Source organism: Felis catus, chromosome C1, assembly GCF_018350175.1.
Source record: "Felis catus isolate Fca126 chromosome C1, F.catus_Fca126_mat1.0, whole genome shotgun sequence".
Taxonomy (NCBI): domain Eukaryota; kingdom Metazoa; phylum Chordata; class Mammalia; order Carnivora; family Felidae; genus Felis; species Felis catus.
In genome coordinates this window covers 80,190,309-80,213,321 of record NC_058375.1, presented here as the reverse complement: position 1 = coordinate 80,213,321, position 23,013 = coordinate 80,190,309, and the positions used below count along the sequence as shown (strand labels likewise).

The 23,013-nt window shown below is 40.0% G+C and overlaps 1 protein-coding gene across 6 annotated transcripts in view; it reads right to left on the bottom strand.

The window, feature by feature from the left end:
* ABCD3 (ATP binding cassette subfamily D member 3) overlaps positions 1 to 23,013 on the bottom strand; it is a 167,289-nt gene that overhangs the window by 72,739 nt on the left and 71,537 nt on the right. Inside the window, exon 1 of one of the 6 annotated variants that reach the window (XM_003990341.6) lies at positions 2,175 to 2,399. The exons of 4 other annotated variants lie outside the window; for them this stretch is intronic. In XM_003990341.6, the coding sequence (XP_003990390.1) occupies positions 2,175 to 2,284 (110 nt within the window). In that variant the 5' untranslated portion in view covers positions 2,285 to 2,399. Of the gene's footprint in view, positions 1 to 2,174; positions 2,400 to 23,013 lie in introns of those variants that run through there. One more of the 6 variants, XM_045036229.1, reaches the window with a different exon arrangement.

Here is a 23,013-nt window from a genome sequence, read left to right as displayed (position 1 = left end):
CTTACTCATGCCAATACACAAGGTAAACAATCTTCTGTTCAGTAAATTAACTGTTGCATAATGTAATCCCCCAAAAGTTTACTAAGTTTCTCAAAAAAGATAGTTTTAACGCATTTTACAATAAAATGTAAATGATAAAAACACCTAAAATTCAGTAAAACCATTTCTATTGTATTGTTTTGCTACTCTTTCCCAGGAGATTATATTTAAAACTTTCCTTACTCGGGGCCCCTGGGTGTCTCAGTCGGTTAATTGTCCGACTTCGGCTCAGGTCATGATCTCACTGCACGTGGGCTCAAGCCCCGCCTCAGGCTCTGTGCTGACAGCTCAGAGCCTGGAGCCTGTTTCTGATTCTGTGCCTCCCTCTGTCTCTCTCTCTCAAAAAATAAGTAAATGTAAAATAAAATAACATAAAATAAAATAAAACTTTCCTTACTCAATAATCTATGGTCTTATAAATCAGGAGCCACCTAAACTGTAACTGTAAAGGACATGAAGAGATGCTGGGATGCTGATAATATTCTTATCTGGGTACAGATCTGAAGGCTGATTACATGGGTGAGTTCTATCTGTAAAAATCTTGAAGCTCTCCACTTATGTGTACTTTTCTATATTACAGACAAACACATTACACATGTAATACTCTGATAAAACAAAGTAAGCCAGATCTGTTAGAGCTGTCCTCAAATCCCCTCCCTGACACTAAAATACCTGTTCTATGCACTGAAACATTTCTCTAATAAAATTCAACGCTATTTTATAGCATTTAACATTTTGACATATTCCAGAAAACAACTTCCATTTCCAACTGGGAGCTCAGAAAGCATACAATCCAATAGAAAAAAAACTGTTTATATTTTCCAGAATAAATCATTTTAAAAGCAAATTGAATAGAAGAAAAGTAAGTTGGGGCTGTAGTGTCTGGACAAAGATGCAGATCATTTTCAACTTTGTTAATCAAATTTAGAAAGGAAAAGAAAGACCATCACTTCAAACCTTAGTAAGATAGGGAAGACTTCTAGGAGAACGTTAGTAAACACTTCATGAAAGGAAGGTCACTTCTTAGTGATTTAGTCCTAAGTCTACTACTAGTCAGACATTTTAAGCAAAACAAAAACAAGAGGCAACAGTACCTGCCCAGGGAGATGAATGAAATAAAATACATGAGAGCGGTATGCCAAGATTTAACGTGGAATATCCAATGAATGGCAAGAAAGCTTGGGAAGTAACCTTTCCTCATTCATTTGCTGAAGCCAAGTGTCTCCCAGCTAATAAAAAATTATGTCTGTAACCCCACAACAGTAACTCAATACTCTTTTCCTTCCTCTTATCTTACAATCGCCCAAAGTTAAAGCTAAACCTTAAGATTCTCTCGAGGAGAAAGCAGCGGAACATAATCAAAAAGGATCTTGATCCCCAGCTAAATCACACTTTGACCTTCCACCTCAAGAGCCAGGGGAGGGAAACTTGCTTTCCAAATGCTATGGAACCACTTGAGCCTTCCCGGATGAAATGCCAGGGAGTTCACTGACCCACCTCCATGGGGAAACCACTTTACAAAAGCAATCTTGCCAAATGAACCCAGGATAGTTGGCAGGAACCATCATCACGACTTTCAACAGCAACTACTAGGGAATCGTGTCAAACCCCAGCCAAGTGACTGAGACAACAGCCTCCAGCCTGGTGAGTACAATCCTGTCTCAAATCATACATACACGTCCACAAGGCAAACCCACGGTCTCTCAGGAAATGAGATGACAAAACTAGAACATACCCAGAAAGTTGGCACAGCAGGTGGGCTGGGGGCAACAGCCTCGCGGCCGGGGCACAAGAATGCCAGCGGGCGCTGGAGAAAGATTCACACTCCTGGAGGCAGTGAAAAGGCACAGAGAGGACTAGAAACGAGGCCCCGGGGCAGAGGCACAGGTTTGCCAGAGGGTGTGGGGAGTCACATCCCGGGGGCAGAGTGCGGGGCGCAGGGAACACTGGGGACAACGGCGCCGCAGGGAAACCCAGACACCCTGACATTGGAACCTGGCAGCAGCCGTGGCCGGCCTCTACGCTTGACCCCGCCGGGCAAAGGGACCCGCCACCCGGCGCCAGGAGAGAAGGGAGAGCGCGCGGGGCGCGCCCGCTCGGGCCCGGGAAGGCGGCGCGGCCAGGGGCCTTCTTACCCGTGCAGGCCGAGGGCGCGGCGCCTCTTGTGAAGCAGGCAGAGCAACAGGAGCGCGGCCCCGGCCAGCGTGGAGTTTCGCGCCGTCAAGTACTTGCTGAAGGCCGCCATAGCACCGCCAGTGCAAGCGAGCCGGGAACGGGGACGCGGCGGCAGCGACGGCGGCGGCAGCGGATACCCTAGAGCAGGAAGCGCGGGGCAGACTGGGAGGAGAGGGGCGCGCGGAGGGAGGGCGGTGCCGGCCGCGCAGGACCGCCCCCTAGCGCGCGCCGCCGCGTCGTCCGCGCGCTGTTGCCCACCACTGACTTCAGCTCGGCGGGAGCGCGCGCGGGCGCCACGGAGGCCGGAACAGTCCTGGGATGCTTTCTGCGCACGCGCGGACCCCCGCAGCGTCGCCGGGATTGCCGGCGCGGAGGCGCTGTGGGTCCTTGGTCTGGTGCTCGTTACTTCTCCCCGGCCTGGTTGCTTCCCTTGCCTCACCTCTACTCCCACCTCCGCGCACACCGACCTTTCCCAAGAACTGGAAAAGCGAGCCTGCCCTGCACCGGACCTGGTGGGACCTGCCACTCCACCTCCCCTTTTCCCCCCCTGCACGGTGAAGGGCCGTTACCACCCTCTTAAAGGAGCGCAGGAAGAAGGGGAATGGCCTCATCACAGAACATTTACACAAAACCGAAGGCACCGTAATTATCCAGACGAAAATAACCGTCGGAAACTCCGAAGAGATATAGGAAAATGTGGGAAGAATGACTACAAATCGAGAACCTTTTTACAAGCCAGTTTTTCTAAGCCAAGGGTTATAATCTCTAGGAGACTGTGGAATCAGTTTGGTAGATTGAGACCATCTGTGTGTCTATGTGTGTTGGAGAGAGAGATCGGTAAGGATAGACGACAGAAAAATCTCATAGTGCATCACATGTAAACGAGTTGTTTTGAGAAATTTTTATTCCAGTCTTGTATCCACGTGTCCCAAGCAGTGATAAAGTGTATTTCTTTAATGTGGGTCTGATCAAACAAAAAGTTTGAGAAACACTGTTCTTTGCAAAGGGACATTCAGAAATAACAATCGTGCGTTGTGGGAGCGTTGGCCTTACTCCCAGAATCAGAAGGGCATTACAGATTACAGCATTCTTCTGGCTGGCACTATGCTGCAGAAATCATTATCCCTAGCATTTAGACTGGCATATGTACAGTAACTTAGTGAATCCTTGTCTTTGGTTGAAGAAGCTGGAGTCAGAAAATAAATGCAGAAAACCTTGCATAATAAAAACATATTGAAGTAGCCTACGTGTTAAAGTAGCCCATATTAAAGCAGCCCACAAAACTTTTCCTAGGTGTTTTCCCAGTATAAACTGGGAGATAACCTAATACAGATTACAAGAATCACAAAGGGGGTGGTGGGGTTAACTGTTTACATTTTTCGAAGGTGGAGCTTTCTACTAAATTCTCCATTTGGCATGTAGACATTTTCATTACCTCATTCAACAATTAGGCAATTTGGTACGCACAGAGGATACAAAGATAAACAGATCACAATCCCTGTTCTCCAAAGGCTGGTAGAGGAGGAAAAAATATGAAAAAAAATATTTTTTTTAAATCTTTTTTAATGTTTTATTTATTTCTGAGAGAGAGAGAGACAGAGTGTGAACAGGAGAGGGCAGACAGCATTGGAGACAGAATCGGAAGCAGGCTCTAGACCCTCTGCTGTCAGCACAGAGCCTGACGTGGGGTTCGAACCCACAAACGGTGAGATCATGACCTGAGCTGATGTTGGATGCTTAACCGACTGAGACACCAGGTGCCCCTGAAAAAAATTATAAATATGTAAGTGTCACATTAAAGGTATGGACAAAGCACTATGACAGCATGAAAAAAGAAAATGTTTAGTTTTGACAAGGACTTTCAATTAGGGCTTGACAGAAAACGATTTTGTAGCTGAATCCTAAAGGACCAGAGAAAGAGCCATGCAAGAGGACAAGAGGGAATATTACTAATTCACCAATAAATTGCATAGTAACATAAAAGTGTTAGGAACCATAAGAGAAAGTGACATATTGAAGTTTGTAGCAATGAAGGAAGGGCATGCAAGTTTAGAGGAAAGATATACTTAGGAAATAGACTACAGATCAGAGGAAAGATAAAAATGACTCATTGGGCAAAATATTCTAAAAGGTACCCTTGTTCAAAAAGCATAAGCGATTCTAAAAAAATGAAATCAGTTAATGTGTGTTCAAATAATTTTAGCTGTTCATAAAGCCCATCAGGTAAAACCACAAAGGACAAACCTGTAACCCAACAAAGTTAAGTTTATTAACTTGCTACAGAGAGGATGCCACACAGCAGAGGAATTACGGGTGTGTCTCCAAAAAAAAAGGGAGAAATGGGGGTCATTATACTATTAGAAGAAGGGAGTTTAGATAAAATCTAAATGAAACAGTATTTAATAGACTCAGAGCAAATCAGATCTGTATATAAAGAGTTAATAATCAGACCTGAGTTGAGAAGTCTACTCTGGGTTCTATTCCCTTAGTAACTTAAATTTAAGAGCAATGTAGAATGTTGTGTCCAAAAACCCCTTTTCTGAAACTCAGAGGCAGCTTCTCCAAGTCAAAGTGACTTACTTCGATGGTTTACATCTCCCTCTCTCTCACTAATATGAGTTTGAAACAACAGAGTTTCTGACAACTTAAGATTTTAGAGAACAAATTTCCTCAGTACATGCCCTCTGATAATTAACCAAAGCAATTTTTCAGGTCCACACTTTATAATAGTTAATAATTAAGAAAAATGTGGTTTTATTGGAAGCTATCCAAGAGCTCTGATTTTTACATCTCCGTTAACAATCAGGCAATTTGGTATGCACAGGATAGCGGACAGAGAAAAGAAGGGCACAGGGAGCTAGAGAATCTGGAAAGCCTCTTGAAGAGTTGTTATGTTAGCCATACTCCATTATCCTCCCCAATGATCCTTGCTTTCCAGTATTCATGCCCTTGTGTAATCTCCCTCACATCAGGATTAGTCTTTGTGACAGAAAGAATGTGGTGAGGGTGACAGCATGTGACTCCTGAGACCAGATCATAAAAGGCATTGTGGCTTCCACCTTGGTCTCTTGGATTGCTTGCTCTCAGGGAAACTACGAAGCACACTCAAACAGCTCTAGAGAAGAATTATGGATTCCCACCAAGAGCCAGTACCTGCTTACCAGCCTTGGAAGCAGAATCTTCCACCCCCACGGGTGAATGCAGCCTTATGAACGATCCAGAGCCAGAACGCTCCACCAAGATGCTCCAAAATAACCCATAAAAACTGTGAGAGACAATAAATGTTTACCATTGTTTTATGCCACTAAGTTTGGGGGTAATTTGTCATGCAGCTGATGTGATTGGGGCCAAGCCTTGAAAAACAGATGGAAGGAAGGGGCTTTAGGAGAAGAACTGCCTGGGTGGCTCAGTGGATTAAGCGTCCGACTCTTGGTTTCAGCTCAGGTCATGACTTCACAGTTTGTAAGTTTGAGCCTTGCCTCAGGCTCTTGCGTTGATGGCACAGTGCCTGCTTGGGATTCTCTCTCTCTCCTTCTCTGTCTGCCCCTCTTACGTCTCTCTCTCTCTCAAAATAAGTAAAATTTTTTAAAAAGGAGAAGATATAACAGAAGCAAAGATACAAAGACAAGAAGGCACAAAGCAAGATGATTAAGTCTGGTGTTGGGTGGAGGTTCATGAAAGGGTGTGAAATAAGAAAAAAGCTTGAAATGTTTAATGGAGGTCAAGGTGGAAGATCTAAAACACCCATTCAACCAGGTAGAATTTTATTCTGCATGTAAGAGGGAGGAGTCCAGGTTTGGGGGAAGAGTTATGATCTCAGCTTTTATTTAAAAAGACCATGCCAGTGGCAGCGTGTAGGATGGATTGCAGGAAGAAATAACCAAGCAGAGAATCCAGTCTGAACACTCTTGAAATAATCTAGGTGAAAGGTTGTAAGTACCTGAGTCAGGCAGCACAGAGCAAACAGGAAGGAAAACACTTTGTGGGTTCAAATTGGTTGGGGATGGTGAGGTTGTTATTTAATGGAAAGGAAAGTTTTCAATTTACTTTGAGATTTCCTGGTTGAGTGCCTGAGAGGATGACATTAGTCACCTGAAGTCAGGAGCACAGAAGGGGAACATTCTTGCCAGGGAAGATAATGCAGATGACTGATTCCTCACTAGTTCCTAATCACCAAGGTAAATTCCAAATCCGCCTTGAAGCACCTTACACAAAGCTAGTTATGACATAAGCCCTGCCTACCTCTCTGAATTCCTACCCTGGCACTCCTCTCCTGGAAAAGACATATTCCACCTCTGCCCTAGGAGATAAATACACACTAATATTCCCCCTCTGTGGTCTTCCCTAGAATATTCTATTCCTTCTACCTGAAATACCAACCCCTTTCTCCCCTAATATCCTCACTCCCCACTCAGTTCATCCTTTAAAATAAAGCTTTGATGGTCTCCTCCTGCAAACTGTCTTTTCTGACCACATTCCCCAACTCCCCACCTCCTGCCAAGTTAATCATTCCCTTTGTGCTACCTCTGTCTCATATATAATTCTATTAATGAATAGTTGCATGTTTTTTAAGAGAAACTAGCATTCATTTCTCTAACAAGGTAAACACCTCAAGTCACCAGGAAAAATTCATCATTTTCATCTTTGCTTAAAAAAGAATCACTTGTTGGTAAGTTGCATTGTTTGTAGGAATGCAAACTGGTGCAGCCACTGTGGAAACCAGTGTGGAGTTTCAACAAAAAGTTAAAAATAGAACTTAACTTACGGCAGAGTGCTGCCCTAAGTCATACGGATTAAAACCATATGCACTTACTATTGTGTTTTCTGTTATTTAGAGTAAATATATCCTCAGGTCCTATACAGTGTTAGCCAGAATCTCAGTAAGTGTTTGTTAAACTGAGCAAATTGATTTTGAGGAGCTAAAAGGAATACCTGGTGGAAATGCTCAGCAAGTAATCAAAAAATTAAGAACTAGTTTTTAGGAAAAAAGATCAGTACTAAACATTTATTTATATGAAAATATTTATTGACGACTTACTATATGCCAGGAACTGGGACCAGTGGTGATAAAAACAAAACAGTCTTCATGCAGAACAGTCTCGTAGGGGAACACATACTAATCAAATACTCATAAAATCCCAGATATAATAAACAGTTTTAGTTATACACTCAGAAAAAAATGTATATGGACTTAGAGGTCTTCATATACAAAAAAGAGAATATTTGGAACTGAAAAAGAATTAGAAAGAAGAATGGGCAGTTGGGAAGTGAAATATAATCCTGTAGAACACATATATTTGATCAATGGAGGAAAGAAAACAATCCAGGACAGTGAGAATAATTAAAGAGGCAATATGGGAATCTGGAGTCATGAGGATCACAGAAGTCACGATGGAAGAGTTTCCAGAAGGGTATAGGAATGGTGATTGAGATTGTCAGTAAGTATTGGATATCTATTTCTTTATGAAGCCCTTTCTGGACTCTGTTTTCCTTCCCTTGGTGTCCCCAAAGCACTCTGTTCAGATTTCTGTCACAGCTTCTATAATGCTTATTTATTTAAATGGAAGGAACCATCACAAGGGAAGAAACCAAGTCTTATTTTTCTCTAATCCCGAATCATCTGAAAAATGACTATGATCCATACATACTTCATTCTCCAAACAGAATAATTTCCAAATTGCTCAAAGAATGAACAAAAAGAAAAAAAAATTAAAGAAACCTCAAAACTATGAGAAAAAAAAGAGAGGAAAGAATTCTTCATGAAATAATTATCTTATAATCTTGGTATGGGGAAGACCTTCACAAATATTAAAATCCAGAAGCTATCAAAGAAAAAAATTAATAAATTTGGCCTCTTAAAAATAATTTCTTGAGGTACCTGAGTGTCTCAGTTGGTTAAGTGTCCATCTCTCGATCTCAGGGTCATGAGTTCAGCCCCACATTGGGCTCCATGCTTGGCATGAAGCCTACTTTAAAAATTTTTTTTTCGTGACAAAAAACACTGCAAACAGAGCAGAAAGAAAACTGTAGGAAAAAAAATTGTACTTCATTTCATAGACCAGTGGTTATTTTCCTAAAAGTACCTTCAAATCTGTAAGAAAAAGGCCATAATCTGAATTTTTAAAATGGGTAAATAATATGAGAAATATAGTTCATATAATAAAAAATTAAAATTAATAGGAAAAGATGTTTTTCTCACACATAGAGAAAATAAAGCCTCACTTAGATACTACTCTCACCTATCAAAATGGCAAAGATCCAAAGTTTGATAACACATTATGTAATTTTTTATTAACATTTCTGGGAGGCATGTAAATTAGTACAGATTGTAGAACAATTGATCAAAAGCTTAAAAATAGTTAGAAATGCACACATCCTATGACTCAGTAAATTACTTCAGGGAATTGACTCTTTAAATGTACTCTCAGGCAGTGAAATATCATAGATATAAGGTACCTTTGTAAAAGCAAAGAATTAGGAACATTCTTTAAGTCCCACAAGTGGAGGACAGGTTAGATGAATGTGATGGAATATTGATTATATGTACTAATATGAAATGATCTCAAAATATAACATTAAGCAGAAGAAAGAGCCAGGAGCAGAATAGTATGTTAAATGTTACCATTCATAAAAAGAGTAGAAAGGAAATAACATCTACTTATTTGCTTATGGGCAAATATAATATCTTTAGAAGGATATTCATGAGGCTGATAATATTGACTGTAGGAAAGGTAACTGAGTGGGGGTAAGATGCAGAAAGAAATATTTACACTGAATAAATTTGTATCTTTAAGTTTTTAACCATGTAAATACATCATATATTACATTTAAGAAAAATTCTAATGAGGTGAAGTTCACATAACAATTAAATATTTTAATCTTTTTAAAAACTTTTTTAATGTTTATTTTTGAGAAAGAGAGAGAACAAGAGAGAGAGAGAGCTCAAGCAGGGAAGGGCCAGAGAAAGAGGGAGACACAGAATCCAAAAACAGGCTCCAGGCTCTGAGCTGTCAGCATAGATCCCAACACCGGGCTTGAACATCATGACCTGAGCCAAAGGCGGATACTTAACCAACTGAGCTACCCAAGCACCCCTAAAATTAAGTCTTTTAAAGTCAACAATTCAGCGGCATTTAGAACACTCACAAGATTATGCAACTACCACCTCTGCCTAGATCTAAAATATTTTCATCGTTCCAAAAGAAAACCCCATACCTATTAAGCAGTTGCTCCCCACTCTCCCTTGATCCCAGCCCCAGCAACTACCAATCTGCTCTCCATCTCTATGGATTTATCTATTCCAGATATTTCAAATAAACGAAATCATCCATTGTGTGACATTTTGTGTCTGGATTATTTTACATAGCATAATGTTTTCAAGGTTTATCCACATTGTAGCATTTATTAGTACTTCAATCTTTTTATGGCTGAATAATAGTCTATGTTACGAACCAGCCACTTTTTTTTTCAACGTTTTTGTTTTGTTTTTTTATTTATTTTTGGGACAGAGAGAGACAGAGCATGAATGGGGGAGGGGCAGAGAGAGAGGGAGACACAGAATCGGAAACAGGCTCCAGGCTCTGAGCCATCAGCCCAGAGCCTGACGCGGGGCTCGAACTCACGGACCGCGAGATCGTGACCTGGCTGAAGTCGGACGCTTAACCGACTGCGCCACCCAGGCGCCCCAGCCACTTTTTTTATTTACCCACTCATCAGCTAATGGACATTTGGACATTGTTAATAGTGCTGCTATGAACAGCTATGTTGAAGTATTTGCTTGAACACCTGTTTTCAACTCTTTGGGATATATACCTAGAAATATAATTACTTGGACATATGGTAATTCTATGACAATTTTTCTTTTTTACATAAGCTTTTCATGTAACGTGAGTCTTGAACTCACAACCCTGAGATCAAGAGTCACATACTCTACTGACTGAGCCAGCTAGATGTCCTATCTATGTTAAATTTTTTGAGGAGCCACCAAACTCCTTTTACATCAACTGAATTATTTTATATTCCCACCAACAGTGAATGAGGGTTTCAACTTCTCCCTGTTCTCATCAACACCTATTATTTGTTTGTTTGTTTTTATTATAGCAATCTTAGTGAATGTGAATTGTGGTAATGATTTGCATCTCCCTAATGACCTATGATGCTGAGTATCTTTTCATGTGCTTGCTGGTCATTTGCGCACCTTCTCTGGAGAAATGTCTTTTCAAGTCAAGTAAAGTTCTTTATGTATTCTGGTCATTAGATCCTTATCAGATACATGATTTGCATATAGTTTTTTCCATTCTTTAGGCTGTCTTTTCACTTTCTTGATAATGTCCCTTAATGCACAAAACTTTTTAATTTTGTTCAAGTCAAATTTATCTATTTTTTCCTTTGTTGCTTGTACTTTTAATGACATATCAAAGGATCCACTGCCAAATCTAAGGTTATGAAAATGTATTCCCTGTGTTTCTTCCTAAGTGTTTTATAGTTTTAGCTCTTACATTTGGATCTTTGATCGATTTGGAGTTAATGTTTTTTAATTTTTTTAATTAAAAAAATTTTTTAATGTTTATTTTTAAGAGAGAGAGAGACAGACTAAGCGCGAGGGAGGGACAGAGAGAGAGGGAGACACAGAATCCAAAATGGGATCCAGGCTCTGAGCTGTCAGCACAGAGTCCGATGCAGGGCTCGAACCCATGAACCACAAGATCATGACATGAGCCAAAGCCAGAAGTCAACCGACTGAGCCACCCAGTTACCCCTTTGTTTATTTTTGAGAGACAGACAGAACACGAGCAGGAGTGTGGAGCATACAGAGAGGGAGACACCAAATCCGAAGCAGGCTCTAGGCTCTGAGCTGTCAGCACAGAGCCTGATGAGGGGCTCAAAGTCACAAACCTTGAGATCATGACCTGAGCCAAAGGCAGACGCTTAACTGAATGAGCCATCCAGGCACCCCTATGGTTAATTTTTGCATATGATGTGAAGTATTTGTCTAATTTCATTCTCATTTCATTTGTCTCATTTGCATGTGGATCTCCAGTTATCCCAGAACTATTTTGAAACTGTTATATATTTAAAATGAAATTGAAATATAAAACAAATAGATAAACTTAGTCTTTTTTCCTTTTGGGATGGAGGGTGTCAAAGTTCTGGAGTCTAACACTTCACAAAGGCTTTGTAGAGGCCCCTCCATTTATCAGTCCTCTGCACTCACTGTGACTGGAGTGTCATTGTCTCAGCCTGCACAGTTCCCTTCAAGTCAGGAGATCTTGGATGAGGCTAGGTGTTCTGACCTAGCCTCCAGCTGGAGCTGGTACACTATACAGTTAAAGAACCCCTGTCTCCTGCAGTCTCTGGCAGGACCTTTTCATTCTCCTCAAACCTCAGGCTCCCTTTAAGCTTTGATGATCAAAAGTCATGCAGCCCTCGTACAGAGCCCAGCTGAGGTAATGATGCATAGAACTTGCTCCCTGAGTAGGAGAAGGGAGAGGGAAAACTGATGAGAGAAAACAAAAACTGATATCTTAAGAAATTATCCTGCTACACGTGTATGGGGAATCTATAGGAAAAGGTGGGTGAATTCTTCTATAACCTATGTATCAGAAAAGGTGTTCTAACTATGACTAACAAATCCTGATGCAGTAAAAGAAAAAAAGAAAAAATATAAGTAATGAAAATTTTTAAGCTTCGATATGTCAAAAAACAGTGTAAGCAATGTCAAAAGATAAATGACAAACTAGAAGAACATATTTGCAAACTGTTTTGCAGATAATGGGCTAATCTCCCGAATTTATAAAGAATTTATAAAACTTGGGAAAAAACAAAGAAGAATGGACAAATGACAAAAAAAAGACAATTCACAAAAAGAGATATAAAAAATGGCCTTTAGATATATTGAAAGATGTTCAACTTCACTCATAAGAGAAATGAAAAATAAACTCTACTGATATACGTTTCTTACCTGTAACATCGGCAAAAATTGAAAAGCTTGACAATGTTACTCTGTGAGAAGACTATGGGGAAAACAGACACCCTCATACATCACCGTGAGAATGAAAAAAGTATGGGGAATTTGGCAATATGGAAACAAATACAAAACCATACATGCATATGTGCCTCAACCCAGCAATCTTACTTCTAGGAATTTAGATACACAAGGAAGTAGGTACACTCCAGAAATTTAAACAAAACAAAACAAAACAAAACAAAAAAACATATAGGCACAGGATTACTTCTTCTTGAAGCATGATTTGATGTTATGAAATAATGGAAACTAATCAAAGACTTAAATATAGGATATGGATTGAAAAATCTTTGGCACAGACACACAATGAATTCTATGCAGCTGTAAAAAATAACAGAGCAGATCTCTAAAAACTGCAAGGAAGTTATTTCAGGAGGTACCCTTAAGATTTTAAAAAAGCGTAAGAGAGGAGCCTAGGTGGCTCAGTCAATTAAGCATCCAGCCCTTGGTTTTGTACTGGGTTATGATTGCAGCCCTTGGTTTTGTTTTGGGTTATGATTGCATGGCTCATGGGTTTGAGCCCCACATTGGGCTCCATGCGGACAGTGCAGAGTCTGCTTGGAATTCTCTCTCTCTCTCCCTCTCTCTGCCCCTCCCACCCCAAAATAAATAAATAAGCTTAAAAAAAATAAAGCATAAGAGCTTAAACAGGTCCTACCTTTTACATACAAAAGAAGGGAAAATGGGATATATACATATATTTGCTTAATCTTTACAAAAAGAAATGCTAACCAGCAAACCAGATAACAATGAAATTGGTGGCATACAAAGGGTGGGAAGAAAGAGGATGGGAAGGGATGTGAAGGGAGTATCACTTTTCTGAGAATATCTTTTTGCAAAATTTTGGATCTTGAAAGCATATTTATGTCCTACACATTCAAAAATTAAATTCAAATGCTAAGAATGGGAGGAAAATAAAAAACTCTAAGCAAAAGAAAAGACACGAACCTAACTGTATTTCAAATGAATACCATAACCATACTGGAAGGAAAAAGATTAAGGAAGAAAAGAACCAAGGAAGGAAAGATGGAAGGAAGCCAAGTAACTTACAGATAAATGTTTGACTGTACACCCTTAGTCTTGGGCAAGGTGGGGAGTAGAAAAGAATTACAAGTGAATCTTGGACTCATTTTAGAGATTCGTTTATTATAGTAGTGTCAGCAAAGTGATTCTAAGTTACGTTAGAGTGTATTACAGGACTGAGCAACATACAGATGTTGTTGGGAGCTAGATATCTTGTGGAGAGAGGGAGCATACAAATAAGGAATGGAAGAAAATGAGAAAAGGATGCTGAGGGGATGGATTGGAATTGGAGATCTCAGGCATGAATTTATGACTTCTAAAATATGTATATGGTGTGTGTGTATAAGTATGTATGTGTGGGAGGCCGGACCCCGGTGCCAGGCTGAGACCGGGTCGAGCAACGGCTCCCTGTTGACTCAGCCAACCCGGTGGTTCCCCCTCCCATTCCCCCACTTGCAAAGGCATACGAAAGCCTTGTCAAGGCTGAGAAAGCTAATTCCTGAAGCCTGTGGTCTGTGGGTGTTGGCAGTAATGTTACCTCCCTTTTTCTACCCCGGGTAAAAGAGAAACAAACATGGGAACTGTGTTTTGCTAGCAATCAATCAACAAGGTCTTGTTGTGACCTGTTTAGAAAGTTCAAGGTACACAGAACTAAATGTTTTGGCTGGCAGCGATCATGTGAAACCTGTTTCTTCTTAGAATGACCTGATCCATAAGAGTCTTGATATAAAAGATTGTGTACAGCAACAATAAAGCCGTCACTTGGGCCATCAGCCCAGGGGACCCTCCTGTTCCCAAACTGGCTTCTCTTCTTTTCTTTCTTACATTCCCCTACCCTCAGGACCCTGAGCTCGGTGTTTGTTGCGCTGGTCGCAACATGTATGTGTATGTTTTTGCAGGTGTACATTCGTATATATGTGTATACATTTGTGTATTTCTTAATTCTGTCCACTGAAAGGACCAAGAAGCAAAGATGCTGGTAGCAATGATCATGCCTAGTACCTATTAAAGATCTTGGTCTTTAATATCATTCTTCACTAAAATGAACGAGGGCCCCTCAAAGACACGGCTAATTCTAGGCATGGAACAAAGTGAGTACAAGTCTGAAAGCGCTACTTATGCCAGAAAATAAGAAGTGGTTAAAAAAAAAGATGAAGCATGTCACAAAAACACAAGAGCCCTCTTGAAGAGACTCCTCTTGGCCAAATCTGGGATAATTTGGGCACCAAAATAAGCACAGTAACGAATTATAAGCCAATGAAGAAACAGAAATTAATGAGTTCATATCTATAATAAATAAATAAGGAAGCAGAGGAGAGAGCTCTTAATTATAGTTCAATGCTGAGGACAAACTGGTAAATGTAGAGGAGTACACAAGTTGAAAGATTACCATTTTGCAATAATCATAGTAAAGATTGAATCAGGCAAAAACCACCAATGGATGCTAAATCCAGGAGGAAATTTTGATAAGGAACAGGATATTTTCATAATCCTAAATTATCTTCCCATAGACCATTTATTAATTACAACAGTAAAAAATGGTGATTTTAGTGAATAAATTGGACAACATCTTGACTAAGCAATTCAAATCAACAACACCAGGGTGGGACAGATGGATATCTTATGCCTGTAAATGTGCTATTCTGAGGATACAACATCCCCTATGCAGTGTTTTGGTCTAGAATGCATAATGTGAGTCTAACCAGGAAGATACATCAGAACAACCCAAAATGAAGAACATTTTTTAAACAAGAGAGGGGTACTGTTGTTGTGAAAAATGTCAGTGTCATAAAAAGAAAGGCTTTAAAAACATTCCAGATTAAAGGAGGCTAAAAAGAGGTGACAATTAAAGCAGTAGCTAACCCTAAACTGGATTTTGTTGTTTGTGGGATGAGGGACAGCAGAGGATTTCCTTAAAGATGTTATTGGGTCAATAATTGGGTCAGTAACTGATAAAATTGGAATATGATTGATGGCTTAGAGTATTATATCAATGTAAAATTCACTGAAATTGCTAACTATGTAAAGGGTCCCTGAGTTATGATGGTTTGACTTACAATTCTTCAACTTTATGATGTAAAAGCAGTACACATTCAGTAGAAACTGTTCTTTGAGTTTTGAATTTTGATCTTCTCCTAGGCTAGTGATATGCGGTACAATCCTCTCTTGGGAGGCTGGGCAGTGGCCACCAAGGTTTCATCAGCCATGCGATCACAAGGGCAACGACAGATACACTGACAACCATTCTGTAACCATACAACCATTTTGGTTTTCACTTTCAGTACAGTACTCGATAAATTACGTAAGACTTTCAACACTTTATTATAAAATAGGCTTTGTGTGTGAGATGATGTTGCTCAGCTGTGGGCTAATGTGAGTGTTCTAAGCATGATCAAGGTAGGCTAGGCTAAGCTATAGTGTTCAGTAGGTCATGGGGTATTAAATGCATTTTCAATTTACAATATTTTCAACTTCTTTTTTGTTTTTTAATTTTTTTGATTTATTTATTTTTGAAAGAGAGAGCGAGCAGGAGTGGGAGAGGGGCAGAGAGAGAGGGAGACACAGAATCCGAAGCAGGCTCCAGGCTCCGAGCTGTCAGCACAGACCCCGACGTGGGGCTCCAACTCACGAACCATGAGATCATGACCTGAGGTGAAGTCAGACGCTTAACCGACTGAGCCACCCAGATGACCCTACAATATTTTCAACTTCTGATGGGCTTATCAGAATGTAACCCCATTATAAGTCAAGGAAGATCTGTACTGTGATTATATTAGAGAATATCCATATTTTAAGGAAACCTACACTGAACTTTGTAGGAGTAAAGGGCCATCATTTTGGGGTAAAGGGCCTTCACATGATTCAAGAACACACACACACACACACACACACACACACACACAAAATAGCACACACACAAATGATAAAACAAAAGTTAGATATTTACAATCAATAAATCTGGATAAAGGGTATATGTGTGATTTTGTGTCATTTTAATTTTTGTAACTTTGGTAGCTGCAAAAATAATTTTTGAAATTATTTCAATTATGAAATTATTTGAATAATTTTGAAATTATTTCAAAATAAGACTTTTAAAAAAAGAAAAATATAGGGGCTCCTGGGTGGCTCAGTTGGCTAAGCTTCTGACTTCAACTCAGGTCACGATCTCACAGTTCATGAGTTTGAGCCCCACATCAGTCTCTCTGCTGACAGCTCAGAGCCTGCTTGGGATTCTCTCTCCCTCTCTCTGTGCCCCTCCCCCACACTCTCTCTGTCTCTCTCTCTCTCTCTCTCTCTCTCACACACACACACACACACTTCCTCTCTCTTTCTCTCTCTCTCAAAATAAATAAATAAACTTTAAAAAATAAACTCTTAAAAAAGAAAAAGGAAAAAAGAAAGACTAATTCAAGAATATCTATAGCAGCCTTTCCCATAACAGCCTTAAACTGGAAAACTCCCAGTGTCAACAACAGAATGTGTAAACAGATTATGGCATAGCCACATGATGGGACACCATTCAGCAGTAAAAAGGAAGAACTTCTGGTAAGTACAGCAACATGGATGAATCTCAAAAACACTGAATGAAAGAATACACACACACACACACACACACACACACACACACACACAACACACTACTTGATTGAATGAATATGAAATGTAAGAACAGGCAAAATAAAGTCATGATGGAAGTCAGAAAGTGGTTGGATTTAGAAGTGGGGTAAAACTGACTGGAAGATAGCATAAGAGAAATTTCTGATGATGAAAATGTTCCATATTTTGTTTGGGGTGGTGGTTTCATAGATATTTACAAATGCCAAAACTCATCAAACTGAACATTTTAGATCTGTGCCTTAAATTGTAACTCCAATTAAATGATGAATAAACAAGCTATTTTTTTAAAGGAGATATCTAAAGGTAAATTCAGGTTGAAAGAGAAGTTGCATCCACTTAAATGTCCTTGGAATTTGTTCCAGTGTTAAGGCTGTCGTGTCCCGAGAAAGACGTGGAATATCTAAAAATATGAATGGGACATAATTTATTTTATGAAGACCTAGGGTATTTAAAAACATTCAAGGGAAATAATTTATCTTGCCATTCACTCAGATAACCTTTAGAATATTTAAGAATGCCCTGTGAGATGTACAGTTAATTTCACACATAAAATAGTAAGTTTAGGGGCGCCTGGGTGGCACAGTCGGTTAAGCGTCCGACTTCAGCCAGGTCACTGTCTCGCGGTCCGCGAGTTCGAGCCCCGCGTCGGGCTCTGGGCTGATGGCTCGGAGCCTGGAACCTGCTTCCGATTCTGTGTCTCCCTCTCTCTCTGCCCCTCCCCCATTCGTGCTGTGTCTCTCTCTGTCTCAAAAATAAATAAACGTTAAAAATTAAAAAAAAAAAATAAAATAGTAAGTTTGTAATCCCGAAAAATGTATGTATTTCTACACTTGGAAGGATTTCTGGATTTTGCTGCGTGGAGCTTTTGTTTCATATATGTAAGAAGTGGCATATCTCCATGGAACTGGGGTCTGTTTGGGCACCATCCTCTCCTGGGGATGTTGTCCTGGTCTGCCGACGCTGGGCAACAATCAGGGCTGTAAGCACACGTTAGTGAGTTCCACCCAGTTCAGACATCTATCTTTAACAGAATAAAGGAGTTCTCTCTCTTTTTTTTTTTAAGGAGTTCTCTTTACTCAAGCAATAGAAGGATTAGTTCAAGGCAACTAAATTACACAGTGGAAATAATGTAAGTTGAGATAGCTGTGCCATATTTCAAGTACACGTATTATAATCACAGTATAATTTTAGTGTTGCACAGCTCCCGTGCTCTAGATGCTGGTGGAGCCTTCAGCCAGGTAGCACTAGGGTGACTGACGTCCTGTGCCAGTCCTGTGGCAAGCAGCTCTATGTTTTTGGTCAGGTTGGTTCTGCTCATTCACTCCTTGACTCCTTTCGCTCCAGAGTGCCACATTGGTCCTTTGGTGGGGTGGGTGGGGGAGGGGTGGGCTTCCGTTTTCACAGTTATACATATTCCAGAGTTTCTCATTCTCTTCAGTTCCTCCACGTCCAGTTTCAAGGGCACAGATTTTATCAATGATTCTTTTATTGTTCTAGAATCTGTGCTTCTAATTGCTACTGCTTAAATCTTTGCAAAACAGGGACTTCCATAAGAGAATCTTTGCTGATGCCTTCTGTCTATGAGCTTCTCTACAAATCCCTATCACATACCTGCTGTGGCCAGAGTGGAAAGATTTTTTTTATAGTCCTCCTGGCATAACTTAGAAAATAAAAATCATCTGGATTTAGACACACACACAAGTGTCCCTTTGTCTACAGCAGCAGCAACCGACGTCAAAGCCGCCTACTTACTACCTCATGGGTGGTTTCAAGTTATCCGATTCACATTCATCTGCATTTGGGTGGCAGATTGATCCGAGCTCATGCCTTGAAAAAACACCAGGATGTGGAAAGAACAATGGACTGGGAGCCTTGAGTGTGAGTTCCACCTCATGTGTTGTCATAAATAACTACATGACCTTAATTTCTGGTTCTCAACTTTCTCATATGGGAAATAAAGGGCTTCACACTGGTTACTTCTGAGATTGGGGCTTGGAACTATTACTACCATGAAAGACTTCAGATTTAAAGGTCCAAGGCTGTGCCAAAAACATACCGATAGACAAGCTCTTACATCTTCACACATGCTAACTACTGAAGGAGGATTGTTTTTTATATTGTGGCTTTCTCTACCTGTAAACAGAAATGTGTATACAGTACTTTCATAACTTTTTTAAATACCAAAAATTATAAAATGGAAAAGTTTAGGACAAGTTGCTTCCTAACATTCTTTATCACTTAAAAAGGCTTATTTTTGAAAACACTATCATAGGGTGTTAGGGCAGAGGAAAGGAGTTCAGTACAAGGAGCAGCACAAGGGAATTTTATGATGACAAGACTATTCTATGTGGTACTGTGGTGGTGAATACATGACCCTCTGTGTTTGGTAAAACCCACTGAACTATATACCACAAAGAGTAAACTTTTTTACTCTTTTACTGCATGCAATTTGAAAAGCTAACTCAGGATTGTTGGGGAATCCCAAGACAGAATGAAGACCAACCACAACAAATGCATCTAACTATATGAGAAAGTATGACATAACTGCATGGGAGTGGGGAGGAAGAGTTGACCCAAGTAATTTTTATTGGAAACTATAAGACTAAAGACAAAAAGAATGGACAAAAAACACTGTAGTCTACTTAGTAACCATGTTTCACATGAGAGGACAGGTTAGCAATTCTGATAACTGCTTTACAAGGATACCAGGGTTGAACAAACACATAAATAAATTACAGATGATGGAAGTCACATGTCTTGCTGTCAGGGAGAGTAAATTACAAACAAGTAAAGACAGGAAGGCTAGAAAGAACCCTGTGGAGTTGAATGAGTCAAAGATATCAGTATGAACCCATGTAGATAGATGGATGGTACAGAAATAATAAGGAGTTTTCATTGGCCAAACTCGGACCAATTTGAACAACAAAAAGTAATGACAATAGTATTTGATTATGACCCAAGAATAGAATAAGTATCTATTAGTCCTTAACTGATATAAACAAATGATGAAACAGATAAATGGGGGAGAAGCAAAATCCTTCCTTATAGAAAAATTCCAAAGTTCTGAATGATAAATATAGAAGGAACAAGGGCAATAGAAAAGTTACCATTTGAGCACCACTTGAGCAATAATTATTGTGGGCAAGATTTGGGATGAATGCTAAAATTAGTGGGTGAAACTTTAAAGAGGAACCGAATAGTTGCATAGCCTCAAAGCATCTCCCCCAAAACATTTATGAAATGTTTTGGTGTTTTTAATGTATGTTCACAAATGTTTTGATAATCCCACCTCTAGGAGGAGTCATTTATTTTCCTGGCTCTTGAGTGTTAACTGGATTTAGTAAGTGACTTCTAATGGACAGAGTATTAAAAGGGGGAGGGGGGAACCCAGTAATATTACAGTAGAGAAAACTGACAGACACATACCATCTTAACCAAGTGGTCAAGGTTTACAGCACTGTAATAAGTTGATTAGCACATGTTGATATCATACATCCCTCATATGATGAAATGAGAAAGGCATTTCATCTCTGTGACATTCTAAAACACCCATAAACTCCAGTCTGGTCATTACAATACATCAGACAAACCCAAATTGAGGGACGTTCTACAAAATATCTAGCTAGTGCTCCTCAAATGTGTCAAGTTCGTGAAAAACAAGGAAAGACTGAGAAACTGTCCCAGTTTGGAGGAGACAAGAGAGATATGGTAATCAAATGCAATGTGGTAACCTACTGAACCCTGGAGCAGAAAAAAAAAGTAAGTGAAAGACTGGTGAAAGTTCAATGAAGTCTGAGGTTTAGTTAATAGTGCTGTACCAATGCTGATTCCTTAGGTTTGGTAAAGGTACCTACTTACATGCAATGTAATAACATTAAAAGAGCTGCATGAAAACCATCTAGGTATATCTAACTTTCTTATACTTCACAGATCTTGCGTTTTTGCTTTTGTTTTTGTTTTTACAAATTGGAGGCTTGTGGCAACCCTGTTTTAAACAAACCTGCTGGCACCATTTTTCAAACCGCATTTGTTCACTTCATGTCTCTGTGTCACATTTTGGTAATTCCTACAATATTTCAAACTTTTCATTATTATTCCATTTGTTATGGTGATCTGTGATCAATGATCTCTGAAGAACAAAGCAATGATCTGTTACTATTGTAATTGTTCCGGGCTGCCACAAACCGCACCCATATAAGATAGCAGACTTAAGTGATAAATTTTGTGTGTGTTCTCACTGCTCCACCGATGGACCATTTCCCCATCTTTCTTCCCCTCCTCAGGCCTCCCTATTTCCTAAGACACAACAATATTGAAATTAGGCCAATTAATAACCCTACAGTGGCCTCCAAGTGTTCAAGTGAAGGAAAGAGTTACACATCTCTCACTTTAAATCAAAAGCTAACGATGACTAAGCTTAGTGAGGAAGGCACGTCAAAAGCTGAGACAGGCCAAAAGCTAGGCCTCTTGCACCAAACTGGTAGCCAAAGTTTGCATGCAAAAGAAAAGTTCTTGAAGGAAACTGAAAGTGCTACTCCAGCGAACACACGAATATAAGAAAACAAAACAGCCTTATTACTGATTTGGAGACAGTTTTAGTGGTCTGGATGGAAGAGCAAACCAGCCACATTTCGCTTAAGCCAAAGCCTAATCTAGAGCAAGGCCCTAACTCCTCAATTGTATGAAGTCTGAGAGAGGTGAGGAAGGTGCAGAAGAAGAATTTGAAGCTAGTAGAGGTTGTGTCATGAGGCTTAAGGAAAGAAGCCATTTCCATAACATAGAAGTGCAAGGTGAAGCAGCAAGTGCTGATATAGAAGCGGAAGCAAGTTATCCAGAAGATCCAGCTAAGAGAATTCGTAAAGGTGGCTACACTACACAACATATTTTCAATGTACATGAAACAGCTGTCTATTGGAAGAAGCTGCCATGTAGGACTTTTATCACCAGAGAGGAGATGTCAACGCCTGGCCTCAAAGCTTCAAAAGATAGGCTGACTCTCTTGTCAGGGGCTGACACAGCTGCTAACTTTAAGTTGAAGCCATTGCTCACTTACCATTCTGAAAGTCCTAGGGCCTCAAGAATTTTGCTAAATTTGGTCTTCCTGTGCTCTGTAAATGGAACAATAAAGCCTAAATGACATACATCTGTTTACAACATGGTTTACTGAATATTTTAAACCCACAGTTGAGAACCACTTCTCACAAAAAACATTCTTTGTTAAATATTGCTGCACATTGACAATGAACCTGTCACCCAAGAGGTCTGATGGAAATGCACAACAAGATTAATGTCACTAATGTCTGCTAACACAACATCCATTCTGCAGCCTATGGTTCAAGGAGTAACTTTGACTTTCAAGTCTTACTATGTAAGAAATACATTTCATAAGGCTATAGCTGCCTTATAGATAGAGGAATCATAGATAGTGATTCCTCTAATGGATCTGGGCAAAGTTCATTGAAAACCCTCTGGGAAGGATTTCACCATTCTAGATGTGATTAGGAACACTCATATTCATGGGAAGAGGTCATGATATCAACATGTGCAGAAGTTTGGAAGAAGCTGATTCCCATCCTCGTGGATGACTTGGAGGGGCTCAGGACTGCAGGGGAGGAAGTAACTGCAGGTGTGGTGGAAATAGCAAGAGAACTAGAAGTGAAGCCTGAATATGTGACTGAACGGCTGCAATCTCATGATAAAACTTTCACGGATGAGGAGTTGTTTCTTATGGATGAGCAAACATAGTAGTTTCCTGTGATGGCATCTACTCCTGGCAAAGATGCTGTGAAGACCTTTTTGAAGTTGAAACGATAACAAAGGATTTAGAATGTTATATCAACTTAGCTGATTAAGCAAAGGCAAGGTTTGAGATGATTGATTCAAATTTTGAAAGAAGTTCTACTTTCAGTAAAGTGTTATCAAACAGCACCGCATGCTACAGAGAAATTGTGAAAGGAGGAGTTGACTGGTGTAATAAACTTCATTGTTGTCTCTTTTTTTGAGGGGGGGGATTATGTGTGTGTGCTAATGAGTGGGGGAGGGGCAGAAGGAGATGGGGAGACAGAATCTTAAGCGGGCTCCACTCCCAGCATGAAGCCCAATGCTCAAGGTGGGGCTCAATCTCAAGACTTTGA